Raw genomic sequence first — 17,243 nt, forward strand, 5'->3', positions numbered from 1 at the left:
TGCACACTCTCCACACACTGTGGGGTTGCACACTCTCACACATGTGGGTTGCACACTCACACACACTGTGGGGATGCACACTCACACACACTGTGGGGATGCACACTCACACACACTGGGGATGCACACTCACACTCATTGTAGGGATGTACACTCACAAAAATGTGGGGATGCACACTCAAACACAGTGTGGGGATGCACACTAACACACAGTGTGGGGATGCACACTCACACACTGTGGGAATGCACACTCATACACACTGTGGGAATACACACACACTGTGGGGATGCACACTCATACACACTGTGGGAATACACACACACACTGTGGGGATGCACACTCACACATGTGGGGATGCACACTCACACACACTGTGGGGATGCACACTCACACGCTGTGGGGATGCACACTCACACTCTTTCTCCAGAGTGCTAGGTCAATAGGTCAATTTATTAAATGTACCTGAGGTTATTCTGGTGGGGATGCACACTCACACACACTGTGGGGATGCAACTCATACACACTGTGGGGATGCACACTCACACACATTGGGGGGATGCACACTCACACTCATTGTAGGGATGTACACTCACAAAAATGTGGGGATGCACACTCACAGTGTGGGGATGCACACTAACACACAGTGTGGGGATGCACACTCACACACTGTGGGAATGCACACTCATACACACTGTGGGAATACACACACACACTATGGGGATGCACACTCACACACACTGTGGGGATGCACACTCACACACACTGTGGGAATGCACACTCACACACTGTGGGGATGCACACTCACACACACTGTGGGGATGCACACGCACACACTGTGGGGATGCACACTCACACACTGTGAGGATGCACACTCACACACTGTGGGGATGCACACTCACACACACTGTGGGGATGCACACTCACACACTGTGGGGATGCACACTCACACACACTGTGGGGATGCACACTCACACATGTGGGGATGCACACTCACACACACTGTGGGGATGCACACTCACACACTGTGGGGATGCACACTCACACACACTGTGGGGATGCACACTCACACACTGTGTGGTTGCACACTCACACTCTGCCTCCAGAGTGCTAGGTCAATAGGTCAATTTATTAAATGTACCTGAGGTTATTCTGGTAACGAAGTGAGTATCACAGCCTGTGAAGCAAGGTACACGAGGTAGGAAACTTTGGCCTCTCAAATGGAAGTGAAAACTGGAGCTTAGAGACATTAGGCCACTTGTTGAGAGTCATAGCTCAGATGAGAAATCCGGCAGGGCAGGTGGGTATCTCTCTTTCCTTAGAGACAGCATCTTGTAGCAAAGCCAACTTTGTGATCCTTCTTTTTCTACCTCCAGAATCCTGAGAGGCTTTCCTCTCTCCCCTTAACGCATCTCTCTTAGGGTGGAGGGCCCAGGGAGCCCACGATGGTACCTGAAGGCTACCTGGGGCAGGAGGCTGGAAGGCTGAGACATTGGAATCACATCTGTAAATCTCAGTGCCCTGGAAGTAAAGTCAAGAAGTAGCTCAGGGCCAGAGTCCGCTATATAGTGAGTTCCAGGCCAGCCTGTACTACAGGAAACCCCGACTCAACAAAACCAGAAAGCATTCCTGGTGCTGGCACGGAGAAAGGTGTGGCGTCAAGGTTCTTCTCCAGTTCCTCTGTCAGCTGGGGGTCTGCGGAGGTCCCCACACCGGTGAGGACCGGGTGGGAAGCTGCAGTCCTTTCTCTTTTCCTGCGCCCCTGGGGACGTGGCCCAGCACAAGCGACCAAGGCGGGACGTTCCCACGCTGGGGGTGGCGGGCGGAGGCGGAGCGTGCTCTGGTCCCCTCAGCCTGGTCTGCGGTTCCCTGCCAGTCACTCAGCAGGGCAGTTCTGGGTACCTCCGCCGTCTTCAGCTTGCAACTGTGAGTCCCACCTGAGGGAAGGGTCTTGGGGGTGGGGTGTTCGTGGTGGCCACCCTAAGCCTTTGCTCCATCACCACACAGCCCTCTTTTGCTGAGATTCCCCCACTGACCCGTTTTAATGCCGGGTCCTAGTCCGGGGCATCACCCCCGGCCCCAGTAATGGGGCCTCTTTCTAGAGGGTGGGGTGGCCCTTTTCCTAGAAATGCTGCCTCTCCCACCCGCTGACCCAGTTTGGTCCTTGGCCTCTAAAGCCCCTGGGATGTCAGACTCTGCACGTCCCACGTCCCGTTCCGAGTCCGGAGTGTTGGTAGGGCACAGCCTGCCCCCTCCTCCTGCAGCGGAGCAGGCAGAGCGCACGTAGGCAGTCAATTAAGGAGACCTTGGAGCCAGGCGCAGAGCATCTGCTTAGAGGTCTGGGCTAACCGCCCTGCGGTGAGGAGGCCCAGGACTTTTCCTCTGGAGCAGACAATCAGTGGGGCTTCCCAACTTGGCTGATGGGAGGCTGGCATCAGAGAACGGGGCTCCCTGTCCTAAACTGTTCAGATCTCACCCAGTGGCTAGACCTCTTCCCACTTCCCAAACGACGAATGAAGAACCCAAAGGTCCAGGGCAGCGGTTCTCAACCTGGGAGTTGAACGACTCTTTTACAGGGGTCTCCTAAAACCACTGGCGTATCAGGATCCACAACGGTAGCAAAACTTCTAGTTATGAAGTAGCAACAAAAATAATTTTATAGTTGGGGGTCACCACAACATGAGGATCTGTGTTAAGGAGTCTCCGCAGCATTAGGAACGTTGAGACCCCCATCAACTCCCGCGGTGGCTTTAGACAAAGCTGACCAGCAAATCAGAATCTGACCCTGAGGAGCGGGCAGAGCAAGGTGGTGCTGAACTAGACATGTTTTCCATCCTGCAGATGTTTTCCAGAGCTGCCCGGAGTCTGGTAATGAAGACAGGAGGACTCAGAACTCAAGGGACACACAGCCCAGGAGGTGCTGGTAAGTCTCAGATGCTGAGCTCCCGAGATCTGACAGGAAGGCCTCCTAACTAGCTTATATCACTTCCTTCCATCCTGTCTCTGGGTCCTGGACCAAGTTTTTCCAGCAAATAGAGCCACTGAGGAAAGAGAGGGCAGCCCCCACCCCACTCCCCCACCCCACTCCCCCGCTTCATTCCAGGTCTCATTAAAGCTTGGCTCCCATACCTTACCTCTAAGGCCTTTGTATCCCAAGGGGGAGGGTGCTACAGGACCCTGAATTCTCCTTTCCAGACCTTGGTGTCAGCACTGGTCAGAAGAAAGAGGTCTAAAGCAGGAGAGATGTCAACGAGATTGCAGGAGGGATGTCTTGATACTCAGGAGTATAATATCAAAGATAACATTTGTTGTTCATCACAAACCCAGTACTTAGAAGACTGAAGCAGGAGGATCACTGTGAGTTAGAGACCAGCCTGGGAGACTGAAAAAAAGCCAAAATAAGAGATAGATAGAGAGAGAGAGAGAGAGAGAGAGAGAGAGAGAGAGAAGAAGAAGAAGAAGAAGAAGAAGAAGAAGAAGAAGAAGAAGAAGAAGAAGAAGAAGAAGAAGAAGAAGAAGAAGAAAAGAAGAAAAGAAGAAAGAAGAGGAGAGAGAGAGAGAGAGAGAGAGAGAGAGGAGAGGACTCAGAATGAAAACTGTCCTAATATTGCTCTCCTGTCTCTAATGTCAGCAAACAGGGGAGCCTCTAGCAAGACCCCCCACTTCCTAGCCTTCTCAGGGCAACCCAGCAGTCTGCAAGAAGCTGAGGTCTAGCTACCAAGGAAAGCCTCTAGAAGAGGCTGGGGAGAAAACCGTCCTCTCTGGACTGATGTCACTGAATACTGCAGTGTGCCAGGCCTTTGGTGCTCTAAAAAAAGTATTATTGCTTCTATGCACCATGCATGGGGGCCATTTAAATGTATTACTGTGTGCATGTGGGAGATATGGAGTCCTATTTATTTATACTACACCATACCTCCAGAGGTCAGGGGACAACTTTGTGGAATCCCTCCTTCCACATTTGCATAGGCTCTAGGGACTGAACTCTCAGGTCATCTGGCCACTTGAGCTGTCTTCACCCCCAGTCACTTGCAGGTCCTTCCTTTCCTTTTGTTCTAGTTCAATAGTTTGGAGAAAGGCTGTCATGTACCAGGCTGACCTGGGAATTGCTAAGGACAACCTCGAACTTCTAATCCTCCCAAGTGATGAGATGACAGTCCTGTTCCACCATGCTCGGTGGTTCTGGGGATCAAAGCCAGACCTCCTCACACCCTCAGGCTTCCTGTGTACTAGGCAAACACTCTACCAACCAAGCTGTACTCTTGTCCCCTCTTCACTCAGAGGACTTTTGGATACACGATCTGGAAGCCTCCACTGAGGTGTGAAACAATGTCTCTATCGCCCATACCTTCTAAATGAGGCCGCTCAGATAGATCCGTGCACAGTGTTTTGCATGTTTTTTTTTTTTTTTTTTTTTGGTTCTTTTTTTCGAGCTGATAGAGGGCCTCCTTCCTAGGCAAGCGCTCTACCACTGAGCTAAATCCCCAACCCCTAGTGTTTTGCATGTTAAGCGGCAGTGCAAACCCGGCTGTCTCTAATGAAGCCCCATTAGGCACGTGTAAAGACACGCACAGGGTACTTTATAATTTGCATGGCGGTTTCAAATGGATCTCAGTTCCCTCTTTAAGCCCTTCCTCACCCCTAACTTCTGCCTTACTGGACCTCCTCTCAGGCTTAGATCTTCTTCCCAAAGGACACAGGGTTTGCAGCAAAGAAGAGGTAACCTGTAGCCCTGGCTGTGTTCCTTGCCTGAAGGAGCAATGTGTTCATCTGTGAAATGGAGACGACCACATCATCTGGTCCAGAGTGACATGTGGCCCCTGAGCCAACAACTCACCTGAAAGCCGTAAGCTGGCACATGGTGAACAAGAAATGTACTGTCTGTCTCTGATTAAAATCATGACTAGAGAAGGGTGACTCTGGGGCAGTCTGGACACAGCTCCCTCCTTTGTATCTGCAGCTAGCAGTCAGCGGAGGATGACCCCCTATGTTGACTGCTATGCCCAGCGCTCCTATCCCATGCCGGATGAGCCTTACTGCACAGAGCTCAGCGAGGAGCAGCGGGCCCTGAAGGAGAAAGAAAAGGGCAGCTGGGCCCAGCTGAGCCAAGCAGAGAAGGTGGCCTGTAAGTACTGGGCTAGGCTGGCTGGCTGGCGGGAGAGAAGGGGAAGGCAGGGAGGGGATGAAGTTCAATTCACGCTTTTATTCACTGAACCTCCGTGTCTGAAGCTAGTGACACTGGGGACATGAAGAGAGTCACCTGGACTGACCTCAGGGTGTGAAACAGGATGTGTGGCTAAGGTTGGATATGTCCCTGGGAATGCAGACCCAAAAGACAGGTGGGGTCTCCAGGAGGTCTTACTGGGGAATCCAAGTGACATGGAGAAAGGTGTCACAGCAGGTGACACATGTGGAGGGTCCTTAGGACACTATGTGGGCACAGAGAGGCAGCTGAGGCAGGCAGGGAGCAAGGAGGTAAGAAGACTATGTGGCCCTGGGCCAACCTTGGCTACCTCGAGCCTATTTGCCTCATTCCACAGTTGGGGTGGCAGACATCTTTTCCTTCAGGAGGTGCCAATGGACAGAAGCTCACTCACTCGCTCACTCACTCACTTGCTCACTCGCTCACTCACTTGCTTACTCCCTCGCTCTGTGTTTTACTGGGCATCTACTACAAATGCAGACCCTGGCAATTTGGTTGGGAACAAGCCAGGCTGCACCCTTACCATGTAAGCTTACATGCCCAGTGCTCTGCCTGGCTCCTTTTCCTTCCTTCCACATCTTCCATCGCTCTCCCACCTCCCTCCCCTTCTCCTTTTTTGCTCCCCCTCTCCCTAACCTCCCTCTTCCTTCCTCTCCACCTTCCTCCCCTCTCTGCTCCTCCCTCCTGTACCTCCCTCTCCCTCCCTCATTCCCTTCCTTCTCTCTATTCCAGAAAGGAAGTGGCTCCCCTCTTTTCTTCTAGTTATTTGTTTGTTTTTATTTTATGTATGTGAGTACACTATAGCCGTCCTCAGACCCCAGAAGAGGGCATCGGATCACATTACAGATGGTTGTGAGCCACCATGTGGTTGCTGGGAATTAAACTGAGGACCTCTGGAAGAGCGGTCAGTGTTTTTAATGGCTGAGCCATCTTTCCAGCTACCCCCTCTTTCCTTCTTTACCCAAATGTCACCACACTAAGTATGTCCCTGTATTCACCATTAAGTGGCCAGCAGCTGGTCTCACAACTGTAGGAAACTGAGGCTCGGGAAGATAAAGGCACTGATGTGGCCGCACAGCTGAGACTAGACATCAGTCTACACAGCTTAGACTAGACAGCAGTCTGCACAGTTTAGACTAGACAGCAGTCTACACAGCTTAGACTAGACACCAGTCTGCACAGCTTAGACTAGACACCAGTCTACACAGCTTAGACTAGACACCAGTCTGCACAGCTTAGACTAGACACCAGTCTGCACAGCTTAGACTAGACACCAGTCTGCACAGCTTAGACTAGACAGCAGTCTGCACAGCTTAGACTAGACACCAGTCTGCACAGCTTAGACTAGACACCAGTCTGCACAGCTTAGACTAGACACCAGTCTGCACAGCTTAGACTAGACACCAGTCTGCACAGCTTAGACTAGACACCAGTCTGCACAGCTTAGACTAGACAGCAGTCTGCACAGCTTAGACTAGACAGCAGTCTACACAGCTTAGACTAGACACCAGTCTGCACAGCTTAGACTAGACACCAGTCTGCAGTTAGACTAGACACAGTCTGCACAGCTTAGACTAGACAGCAGTCTGCACAGCTTAGACTAGACAGCAGTCTGCAGTCTAGCACTGCACAGCTTAGACTAGACACCAGTCTGCACAGCTTAGACTAGACACCAGTCTGCACAGCTTAGACTAGACACCAGTCTGCACAGCTTAGACTAGACAGCAGTCTGCACAGCTTAGACTAGACAGCAGTCTGCACAGCTTAGACTAGACAGCAGTCTGCACAGCTTAGACTAGACAGCAGTCTGCACAGCTTAGACTAGACACCAGTCTGCACAGCTTAGACTAGACACCAGTCTGCACAGCTTAGACTAGACACCAGTCTGCACAGCTTAGACTAGACACCAGTCTGCACAGCTTAGACTAGACACCAGTCTACACAGCTTAGACTAGACAGCAGTCTGCACAGCTTAGACTAGACACCAGTCTGCACAGAAGGCTCCAGGACTATACCGCAGCCATACCACACATTCTGGGAAGGTTGGTGAACTACAGCAGATGCCACCAGTGCCCTCAGCAAAGAGCAACTGAGCCTGGACCTCTCCCTCCCACCCCACCCCTGCTCTCACCTTCACCCCACCTCCTCCCTTCTTTCTGCTGCTCTGGGTAGAGAGTCACTGCGGCAGCCAAACTGCCCAACCCAAGACACTTTTGCCCAGGAAGCTGAGCCAGCTCTCATTTTTCCTTCACACAGCCGTTAGAGCTATTTAAAGTACAGAGAAACGTTGTTCATTTGGGGCCGACACCCTTAAAGAACTGTAGGGAAAAAGGGAAAGAGGGGTGACCAGGAATGAAGAGAGGCAGGAAAGAAAGGAAGGGGGAAAAGAAGAAACGAGGGAAAGAAGGAATGAAGGGAGGAGGCAAGGACACAGACACTTCTTGTCCCCTCTGTTGATTTTTCACTCTGTGACTCTTGGTCTGAGCTGAGGCACCATGCTGGGTAGTGGGCCACGATAGGCCTGGTCCACACATCTCCCGATAACCATGCCAGAGCCTAGGTAGATCTGACTGTGACTGTATTTTGATAATTACCAGAAAGTGTACAACTTAAGCAAAAATAAAGTTTTTAAGTTGGCATGGTGATATACATGGCGTCCCAGCCCTGGGAATGGCTGAGGCAGGAGGATGATGGGTGCAAGGGCAGCCTGGGCTGTGTAGTGAGATTCTTCCCCCAAATAAACTAACGTTTTATAGTTTTTAATTCATAACGATGCAAAACAGAGCCTCTTGTGTGCAGCTAACGATCTAGGTGCTAGGAACATATTGGTGAACAGAGCCCTTGTTCTTCCAAAGGTCTGGGGATCTAGGTGCTAGGAACATATTGGTGAACAGAGCCCTTGTTCTTCCAAAGGTCTGGGGAGGGTGCGTTCTACGAAGCAGATAAAAGCCTCAGCAGCAGGAGGGGAGGCAGGAAAGTCCTGATAGAAAATTGTCACATGACAGCTCGTTTCTGTACTGTGTTAGAAATCTACCTTCCCTCCTCCTTTAGAATGGACTCAAATCCAGCCAGGCAGTGGTGGTGCACGCCTTTGGACCCAGCACTTGGGAGGCAGAGGCAGGTGGATCTCTGAGTTCAAGGCCAGCCAGGTCTACAGAGTGAGTTTCAGGACAGCCAGAGAAACCCTTTCTCAAAAATCCAAACCAAACCAAACCAAAAAGAATGGACCCAAATCCGTTTTCCCTGTGGCTGGCCAGGTCCTGTGGGATCTGCCTCCCACTAAGACTCACTACTCCCCAGCCACACCACCCTTCCTTGGCCCTTCCCCATCTGTAGAAGTCCTGGGGAATTTAGTTTTTTGTTTGTTTGTTTTGTTGTTGTTGTTGTTGTTGTTGATGATGATGATGATGATGGGGTTTTTTTTGTTATTTTGTTTTGTTTTTTGAGACAAAGGCTTTCATAATATATCTCGGTGGGTCTGGTATCCAACAGGTAGCCCCAGCTGACCTTGAACTCACTGAGATCTGCCTGCCTCCACCTGGCCAGTACTGGGACTAAAGGCATGTGCCACCACCCCATGCTGACTTTGTTTAATTTCAACTTGACTTTCTCTGTTCACAAACTTGGGTTCCAAGATCTCCTCTTAGAGGCTTTCTTAGTCTCCCCAGTGGAGGCGGCTTCCCTACCCCATCCCTAACACATTTCCTGAAATGTTTAGTGTCTCCCCAACAGGAATTTTCCTTCAGCTTGGTCACTGCTGTGCACAGGGTTGCCATGCTTTGGGTACAGAACGTGTTTAATAAGAATCTGATGGGTGAGCTGCCTCCCGGGTGCACCATCCAGGAAGCTGAGGCAGGGGTGAGACTGTAGGTCACAATAAGCAAAACATACCAGCAAACAGGAATGGGCTGGGTACTGGGGAGACGGCTCAGTCAGTAAAGGGCTGTCATGCGAGCATGAGCCCACAGAGTTCAGGAAACAAACAAATAAACAAACTGGGGTGGCAAGCACTGGCCTGCAGTCTCCCAGCTGTGGGGAGGCCAAGGCAGGAGAATCTGTCTGGCCAGTTAGTCTAGACCAATCAGTGAGCTTCAGGTTTAGTAAGAGACTATTTCAAAAGACACAGTAGAGAGAGATTAAGGAAGACTAAGATGGGGGACGACCTCCAGCCTTTACATACATGTCCATGTGCATACACTTGCACAGTTATGGTGCGGGAAGGCACAGCTAACGGTCTCTGGGGCCAAGACCAGACTCCAGGGTCCTTGGTTCGGTTATGCATGAGTCCCCTTCCACACACTGCCTGCCTCCAGTGTACCGGCTCCAGTTCCACGAGACCTTCGCAGAGATGAACCATCGCTCCAACGAATGGAAGACAGTGATGGGCTGCGTCTTCTTCTTCATTGGATTCACGGCTCTGGTGATTTGGTGGCAGCGGGTCTATGGTGAGTATCGGATGGGTCATACGGCTATAAGCCATCTATGCCCTCTATGTCCTTTGTGTCTGTAGCCGCTGGCTGAGTTCTCATGGGGACCATATTTAGGACTCATCTGAAGGGTTCTGAAAAGTCTCCACAGAGGGAGGGTGAAGAACAGAACATGGCCACCTAGTGGGGGATATAGGGAGGTTAGCTCTTCTGGGCATTAGTTTTCTCATCTGCAAAATGGGACTAGTGACACCCAGCTCTCTGTGTTCTCCTGAGGATTTAATGAGAGGGCTATAGGTTTAAGTGGGTGCATGACATGAATGGTGGTATTTTTGATTGCTGGGTATCAACTGCACATTTCTTACCATATGTTCAACAATTAGAAGACATGAGTCTATTGTCTGTTTCCTTTTTCTCTTTCTTTCTTTCTTTTTTTTTTTTTTTTTTTTTTTTTTTTTTTTTTTTTTTTTTAGGCAAGCACTCTTTTTTTTGAGCTAAATCCCCAACCCCCCCCCCCTTTTTTTTTTTTTTTTTTTTTTTTGGTTTTTTTGAAACGGGGCTGGGGCCGTACCCCGGGCCTTGGCCTTCCTTTGGGCAAGCCCTCCCCTCCACCTAAATCCCCAAACCCCCTTTTTTTTTTTTTTTTTTTAAGACAGTCTCACTATTTAGCCCTGGCTAGACTAGAACTTACTAGGTAGACCAGGCTGGCCTCAAACTCAGAGATCCGTTTGCTTCCCAAGTGCTGGGACTAAAGGTGATCACCACTGTGGTCAACTCCTTTTTTTTTCCTTTGAAAGCTGGCTTATTATGCAGCCCAGGCTGACCTCAGACTTGGGGGGTCTCCTTTCTGAGAGTCAGGGTTAGGTATGTAAGAGAACTCCTAAGCTAGGTTTATTCATCCCTCATAGCAGAAAGCCAGTGAAACAATCCAGGCAGGAGGGCAGCTCCTCAGAACCTCTGCTCCATCACACTTAACAGGAGGGGAAGCTTGCCTTTGATGTGTAAGATGGGGCTTCCATGACCAGCCTCTTTTGTTCGTGTCCTATTGGCTACAGATGATCACATGTCCTTGCTTAGCTACAAGGAAAGCTGGGAAATGTAGGAAACGTCCCTTTTCTGGGAATCCACCCCTCCCTCCCACAATGGGTCCTGCTGGGTGGTAGTGGTCGTGCTGCTGCTGCACACCTTTAATCCCAGCACTCAGGAGGCAGGACTCTGGATTAGAGGCCAGCCTGGTCTATAGAGTAAGTTCCAGGACAGCCAGGGCTACACAGAGAAACCCTGTCTTGAAAAACCAACCAGCCAGCCAACCAAACAAATAAATAAGGTCTTACTCTTTCTCCCAATGTCTTAGTGTTCTGTTGTTGTGAAGAGGCACCATGACCATGGCAACTCTAAAATGGAAAGCATTTAATTGAGGCTTGCTTACAGTTTCGGAGGTTTATCCCATTGTCACGGTGGCAGGTAGGCAGACATGGTGCTGAGGGCTCCACATCCAGGTCAGCACGCAGCAGGAAGGGAGAAGTTGGGCTTCTGAAATCTCAAAGCCCACCCCTAGTGGCATACCGCCTCCAACAAGGCCACACCTCTTAATGCTTTTCAAATAGCGGCACTCCCTAATAACTAAATATTCAAATACATGAGCCTATGGGGGCCATTCTTGTTCAAAGCACCACACCCAGGCTGGTGAAGCCCCGTGAGTAGCCTCAGGTTGGCTTCAGATCCTCAGCTGTCACCATCCTGCTGTAAAATTTCAAGCACTGAGAACGCTAAGAGTCATCACGGGTTGGTTTTGTTTTTTAGTTCTTGGAGGTGGGTCATTTCTTTCTTTTAAAATTGTATTTGGTATGGAGGTAAGAGGACAGCTTTTGGGTGTCCAAGTCAGGCCTGGTGGCAAACACATTTACCCATTAAGCCATTTTGCCAGTCCTTTGGGTATTTACTTGTTTGATACAGGGTTTCATTATATACTCCTGGCTGCCTCGGAATGCTCTGTGTAAACCAGGCTGACCTTGACTGGACAGAGACCTGCCTGCCTCTCCCTCTGCCTCCCAGATACTTGGAGTAGCCTACTGTGTTTTCTGTAAGAGCCTGATGGGAATTCCTGTGTCGCACAGACACGAGATGGGGAAGTCTTTGGGAAATGGTCTAGCTCGGGGTTTGCTATGTCGCTGGGGCCCTTCTTGTCTACCGCTGGCTAGAGTGTATCAGTGACTGGATGGGAGATGGCTCGGTCAGTAAAGAACTTGCCATGCAAGCAGGAGGATCTAAGTTCGTATCCCATCCCAGCACACACACGGAAAGCTGAGATGTCAGGCCAGAGAGATGGCTCAGCAGTTCAGAATGCTGGCTACTCTTCTAGAGGACCTGGGTTCATTCCAGTACCAACATGAGAGCTCACAACAGTTTGTAAGTCCAGTTCCAGGGGATATGACATCTTCTTCTGGTCTCCTCAGGTACCAGACACACACACATGGTGAATAGATATACACTCGGGCAGAACACCGATATAACAACAACAATAATGATAATAATAATAACTGAATAATATATAAACATAAATTATACCAAAATGTAATAAATAATTTTATATTATTGTAATTATTTTTTAAGATTTATTTATTATGTATACAGTATTCTGCCTGCATATGTGACCGTGTGCCAGGAGAGGGCATCAGATCCCATCACAGATGGTTGTGAGCCACTATGTGGTTGCTGGGATTTGAACTCAGAACCTCTGGAAGAGCAGTCAGCGCTCTTAACCACTGAGCCATCTCTCCAGCCCAATTATTGCAATGATTATTATTATTTTTGAAGCTGGGCCGTGGTGGAGCACATCTGTAATTCCAGCACTGGGAAGGGGGAGGCAGTAGGATTCCTGCAGCCAGCCTAGCTGAGCAGCGAGCCCTGGGAACAGTGAGAAAGTCTGTCTGGTGGGAGTGGGTAAAGTGTGTGCCACCATGCCTACAACTTGACCTCAGTTTCCAAGAGCCGCGTGCTGGAAGGAGAGAACTACTTCCTCTGACCTCCACACATGCGCTCACACGGGTACTCCACTGTGCACACCAACACAAATAAATGAATGAAGGGGGAAATTACGTACCAGGGATAGAGCCTAGGCTAAGGGGGTCACCCTGGGATGCAGATATCTACATCTCTCTCTCTCTCTCTCTCTCTCTCTCTCTCTCTCTCTCTCTATCTATCTATCTATTTGGAGTTCTAGTCCTGGACCTTCTCTGGTTCATAGGTAAGGGTCTCTCAAGTCCCTCTCTGAGGATCTAGCCTTTGGGTTAAATACTGTTCTTCCCTGGTATTTATCATTACTATGTAGCCCAGGTTGGCCCTAAGCTCTCTATCCTGCCTCAGTTTTCCAAGTGCTGGGAGGACAGGCCTGTACTTCCGCCTGGCTCCTCCCTTAGTTTGTAAAGTGAACAGTGCTGACCTACTCCCTATGACCTCCCGAAGCTGCAGGACACAGAAGGAACTCTCTTGCCTTTCCTGTCTAGTAGGAGGTTACAGCCAAGACTTCCTTTCTGTACAGCCAGAGAGATGCCCAGACCCTCACAAGTTCTCATACTTCATCCCCATAGCCCTGCAGACAGAACCCACTCCTGCTGCTGAGGAAGCTGAGGCTCAGAGAGGTGCAGTAACTTGTTCAAGGCCACGGGGTGCAGAAGGGGTGGGGCTGGGAGTGACTCAGGTAGTCCTCAAATCAGTCCGCTAGTCATCACAGAGATAAGCGGGGAAACAGACTTACTGCAGGGAAGGAGTTGAAGTAGGTTTAAGGCAAAGCTGGGAGCAAAGCCTGGGTCCTGGACCGTTCTTTTCAAGAGTCTGGAGAGCCTGTTGGTACACACCATTAATCCCAGTACTGGGGAGGCAGATGCAAGTGGATCTCTGTGAGTTCAAAGCCACCCTAGTCTACACAGTGAGTTTCAGGACAGCCAAAGCCATAGGGTCAGGCAGAGATATTGAGGAGAACCTGGAGATAGCAAGGACACTAGGGCACCCTGACAGTGTGACTGTAGACCAGGCTCAGAGTCGGAGTGGCCGTGGGGACCTGGGCTGCCCCTGTTTTACCCTCTCCCTCCCTGCAGTGTTCCCTAAGAAGGTTGTCACCCTGACGGAAGAACGGAAAGCCCAGCAGCTCCAGCGCCTCCTGGACATGAAGAGCAACCCCATACAGGGCCTGTCTGCCCACTGGGATTATGAGAAGAAGGAGTGGAAAAAGTGACCAACATCGTAGTCTGCTGCCTGCCCTTGCAAACGGATTCTGCTTCCGCAGCCTAGGAGACCCTCCTCTCCTCTCCTCGCCTCTCCTCTCCTCTCCTCTCCTCTCCTCCCTTCCCCTCCCCCGCCTCCCGGCTTGTCTCTTCCATTCCCTTCTGCTCCAATAAAAGCAGCCTGCATTGTTCTGCCTGCAAAGTCCCCTTTGGACTGTATCTATTATCTAAATGTAACCATTGCGATGGGGGCGGAGGGAAGAAGAACTCATGAAGGGTTTCCCCGGAGACGGGGGTTGGGGCTAGGCATTAGGCAGGGTGTGGGGAAAGGCAGGATGGAGAGGAGAAGGCATTCCAGGGAGGCAGTAGCAAAGGCAAAACGCTCTTATTCAGTCAATCAACGAATCTGTACTGAGCACCCATGGCATACCCAGTAAAGAGTCCCTGCTCTGGGGATCCTGCAGTATATGTGACCAAGTCTGGCTTCACAGAGACTTTTCGTCTGCGGAGGCCAATACAGTGAATAATAAATAATGGCGAGAAATATTGTGTTGTGGGACACAAGTGCCACAAAGCAGGCTAAGAGGAGTCTGGGAAGCTGGTGAAGAGTCTCTTAAAGGAAGTGGCTCTTCTGAAGAGGGTAGAGTGGAATCGGGGAACGAGCCTTGAATGGAGGGTGGAGGGTGTGTAGGTGTGTAGCTTGTGGAAGCTCTCTTACTTGTGTGTGAGACCCGGAGTAGGACCCGGAGTAGTTTCATCTCTGGCATTACACACACACACACACACACACACACACACACACACACACACACACACACACATACACACACACGAAAAGAAAAAAAAGAAAAAAGCTCGCCTGTGATCCCAGCACTTAGGATACAGGATATATATACACATTCCTTTTTAGTAATACTGGAAGTTGAATCCAGGGTCTTTCATATGCTTGGCATATGCACATGAGCACGCATGTACACACACACACACACACACGCGCGCGCGCGCGCGTAAACCTTGAGGTGAGATCTGATTTGCCAGTCTGAACTTAAAAGAAGGCCACAATGACTGAAGAAGGTTCCGGACCAGAGGGAGAAGAATGAGGAGTGTTGGAAAATAGCTGGTCTTTAGATGAGGAGCAGGGTACACAGAGCCCCACTAGATTGTGTTCTGAGCATGATAGGGGAGCCTCTGTCTTTGGGCCCTCGGAGGAACAGATGCCAAGAAGGAGTCAGTCATGTGAAGAGATTTGAGGGCAGTGATTGTGCGGGATGGAGGGGGAGGGAATGAGAGTCCCTTAATCTGACACCTGGGCTGAGTGGAGACCGGGGAGCACAGGGGGACATCCTGTATCCAATCTAGTCACTACACAGTGACAGTGGTTAAAATGGGCTGATTGGGCTGGGGCTAGGGCTCAGAAATGGAGTGTTTGCCAAGCATGTACAAGACCCTGAGTTCAACTTCCAGTATCTCCCCCAAAAGAAACAAAACAAAACAAACAAACAAAAAACAGCCCGGGTCTGATTAATACAGAAAAAGATCAAGCTTACACTGTAAGGTACTAAAGACACAAAGGGAACTTTAGAAGTTCCCTAGAGGCAGCAGGGCGCTCTTCTATGCTGGGGTTTCTTAGGAGAGTGGATGTGGAGAAGTTGCGTGGGTGCTCGTCCACAGCTGTTCCATAGTTAATGGGCAGCAGGACAAACCGCAGCTGCAGGGACTGAGGCTGGTGGCCGGTGGAACAAGGGCATCTGTTGATGTGAGGTCCAACGTGGGGGGCCTCTAGCCCGAGGAGAGCTGCAGGGGGCCTCGAGGGCGCTGACAGCTACTCAGCGCTGTGGCTGGGGTGGTGATCATTAGATGGACACACAGGCTAGGAACTTTCTGCCCACCATGCTCTCTCTGGCGCCCTCTACCGGCAAAGCTCGACATCATCCTCTCCTGAGTGCAGGCCCAACAAGTACTGCGGGGGGGTAGGGGTGGGGGTGAGTACCTTGTTCTTGGCGCGCGCACACACCCCTACCCCTATCCCCCACCCCCCAAGCAAAAGTTTGTTCTTTTGTTCGTTCATTTGTTCATTCCCTATGTGGTGGCTCTGGCTGTCCTCGAACTCACGGTGATCATTCTGCACTGGCTGTCTAATACTGGGGTTGCAAGTATGGGTCCCTTTCTCTCTCCCCTCTTCCTCTCTCTCCCTCCCTGCCCCTCCACATCTATTTTGGCAGGGTCTTTCTATTTATCTAGGCTGGCCTCAAACTCGTGAACCTACCTCAGTCTTCTCAGCGAGGGTGTGAACTTGAAGCTGAGAGGCAACAGAGTGCTAGTTGATACATCGCATCGATAGACAATACTGGAGAGATTAGTGGGAGCCCTGGGGAACACAGTGCCCCCGCAGAAGAGCCCCGCCTCTAATGACGTTTGCTTTGGCCAAAATTGACCCACTCCTGGCAACCCCATTTTTTGTTTGTTTGTTTCTTCTTTTTTCTTTCTTTCTTGTTTTGCTTTGTCTTGCCCTGTAACCTTGGCTGGCCAGTAGCCTTTCATGTAGATCAGGCTGGCCAGGAACACACAGAATCCTCTTGCCTTGGCTTTCCAAGGCATGGCCACTATGTCAGTCCCAGACAGGATCACAGGAAGGTCTAGCTTGTTAGTCTTAAACTTACTATAATAGCTGTGGATAGCCTTGAACTTCAGATCCTTCTGTTTTCACCTCCCAAGGGCTGGGATCACAGACGTTCTCCATCACTCCTGGCTTTTGGACGAGCCTTCTGAAGACAGATCTGAGGGGTGTTCCTCCACATACCCCCCGAAATGTCGGAGGAAGGATTTAGGGAAACAGTAGCAACAACAATATTCATTCAACCAACAGATTTGCATAGCAACCCTGTCCCAGGCTCAAGGGCACAGGGAATGAGGTACCCTACTAGGGATTAATTCGGGCGTTGCAAATCTGAAATTCTGGACTAGGGAAAGGAACATTAACCGGATGGCCAGCCTAGTAAATCAGAGTACAGCAGAGTATCAAATAAAGAAGCCAAGTGGTATTTGGATGCCAATCAGAAGCTTAGTCCAGAGGGCTTCCCTGAGGAAGTATCCATCTTCCGTCTTGAAGGATGACCACATGTATGATCGGTGAGAGAGGCTAGGTAGAGAGAGTCATGAGCAAAGGCCCCCTGGTGGTGAGGTCTCTAACATGTCTGGGACATAGAGGCAACCAGTAGGAACGGAAAAGACAGAACAAGAAAGGCAGGAGCAGAACTGGCGAGATGGCTCAGTGGTTAGGAGCACTGACTGCCCTTCCAGAGCTCCTGAGTTCAATTCCCAGCAACCACATGGTGCCTCACAAGCATCTATGATGAGGTTCGATGGCCTATTCTGGTTTGTCTGAAGAATGC

General features: G+C 50.4%; 1 protein-coding gene across 1 annotated transcript; it reads left to right on the top strand.

Moving 5' to 3' along the window:
- The first annotated feature begins 1,851 nt into the window (after positions 1-1,851).
- Positions 1,852-14,056, top strand: LOC116900704. The gene is made up of 5 exons (XM_032902407.1): positions 1,852-1,924; positions 2,840-2,921; positions 4,959-5,123; positions 9,515-9,646; positions 13,726-14,056. The coding sequence occupies exons 2-5, from the start codon at positions 2,840-2,842 to the stop codon at positions 13,860-13,862; spliced, it is 516 nt and encodes a 171-aa protein (XP_032758298.1). The 5' UTR covers positions 1,852-1,924; the 3' UTR covers positions 13,863-14,056.
- Positions 14,057-17,243: the final 3,187 nt, after the last annotated feature.

The sequence above is a fragment of the Rattus rattus genome, chromosome 5, assembly GCF_011064425.1.
Source record: "Rattus rattus isolate New Zealand chromosome 5, Rrattus_CSIRO_v1, whole genome shotgun sequence".
Classification (NCBI taxonomy): Eukaryota; Metazoa; Chordata; class Mammalia; order Rodentia; family Muridae; genus Rattus; species Rattus rattus.